General features: G+C 43.9%; 1 protein-coding gene across 1 annotated transcript in view; it reads left to right on the forward strand.

Annotated features, from left to right (window-relative positions):
• LOC119592595 (serine/threonine-protein kinase 17A-like) overlaps window positions 1-802 on the forward strand; it is a gene marked incomplete at its 3' end in the record, with an annotated part of 209,876 nt that overhangs the window by 175,471 nt on the left and 33,603 nt on the right. The window contains 1 exon segment of the mRNA XM_037941480.1: window positions 55-181. Within this exon segment, the coding sequence (XP_037797408.1) occupies window positions 55-181 (127 nt within the window).

Genomic DNA, 802 nt, shown 5'->3' on the forward strand with positions numbered 1-802 from the left:
TTGTGCTTCTGTGCCCAAACATCGCCTTCAGCATTCTGTTCATCTCTTCCGCAGCCGCAGAACTTGGTCCTGATGGGAGAGTTCCCAGAATGCGCAGTCAAGTTGTGCGACTTCGAGATCTCGCGCAAGTTGACACCCGGGCGAGAAGTGCGTGAGATCCTCGGCACACCGGACTATGTTGGTGAGTGTGAGCTTTCGTTGTTTGTGAGTGCGTGTTCGCGTCTCTCTGGCGCCTTGGAATGGTTTAGGTTGCATTGATATCCAGGTTTTATTGTGAATGCATTTCCTGTGATTATATTGGGTTTTTTCTAAAGACAATGTTCAAACAGTGATAATATTCAACACAACAAATACTTTTTTTCGGTGGTGCCTGGCAAGAATGTTTTTATAATGTTAGAGTAAATCAAGCAAGACATATCATCTCGCAAACTTTCAGTAAAATATCCAAGTACAAAGAAGTCCCATGATTAAGCAATTTACCAACAAGACAAACGTATCTGCAATCACTTACATAAACATTTTCCTCGGAGGTGCGTAAAAATGTATCTTTTAATCACGGAAATGAAGACGTTTCATTACTCTCAGTCAAGAGGTTTCCCAGCTGCCGAGGGCGGGTTAGAATACGTCACAGAACGAGAATGTCCTGCCTTGCAACACTGCCTCAACCGGATCCTTCTATGCCTTTCTAGTTATCGGGTCACGTAGCAAGATACAGTGTTATCATATTCTTCCCGTCACGTGTGCTCAGTCACGTGCCTTTAGTTTTGCTTATGTTGCCTGTGAGAACCTAAGGTAGATCATG

Source organism: Penaeus monodon, chromosome 30 (genome assembly GCF_015228065.2).
Source record: "Penaeus monodon isolate SGIC_2016 chromosome 30, NSTDA_Pmon_1, whole genome shotgun sequence".
NCBI classification, from domain to species: domain Eukaryota; kingdom Metazoa; phylum Arthropoda; class Malacostraca; order Decapoda; family Penaeidae; genus Penaeus; species Penaeus monodon.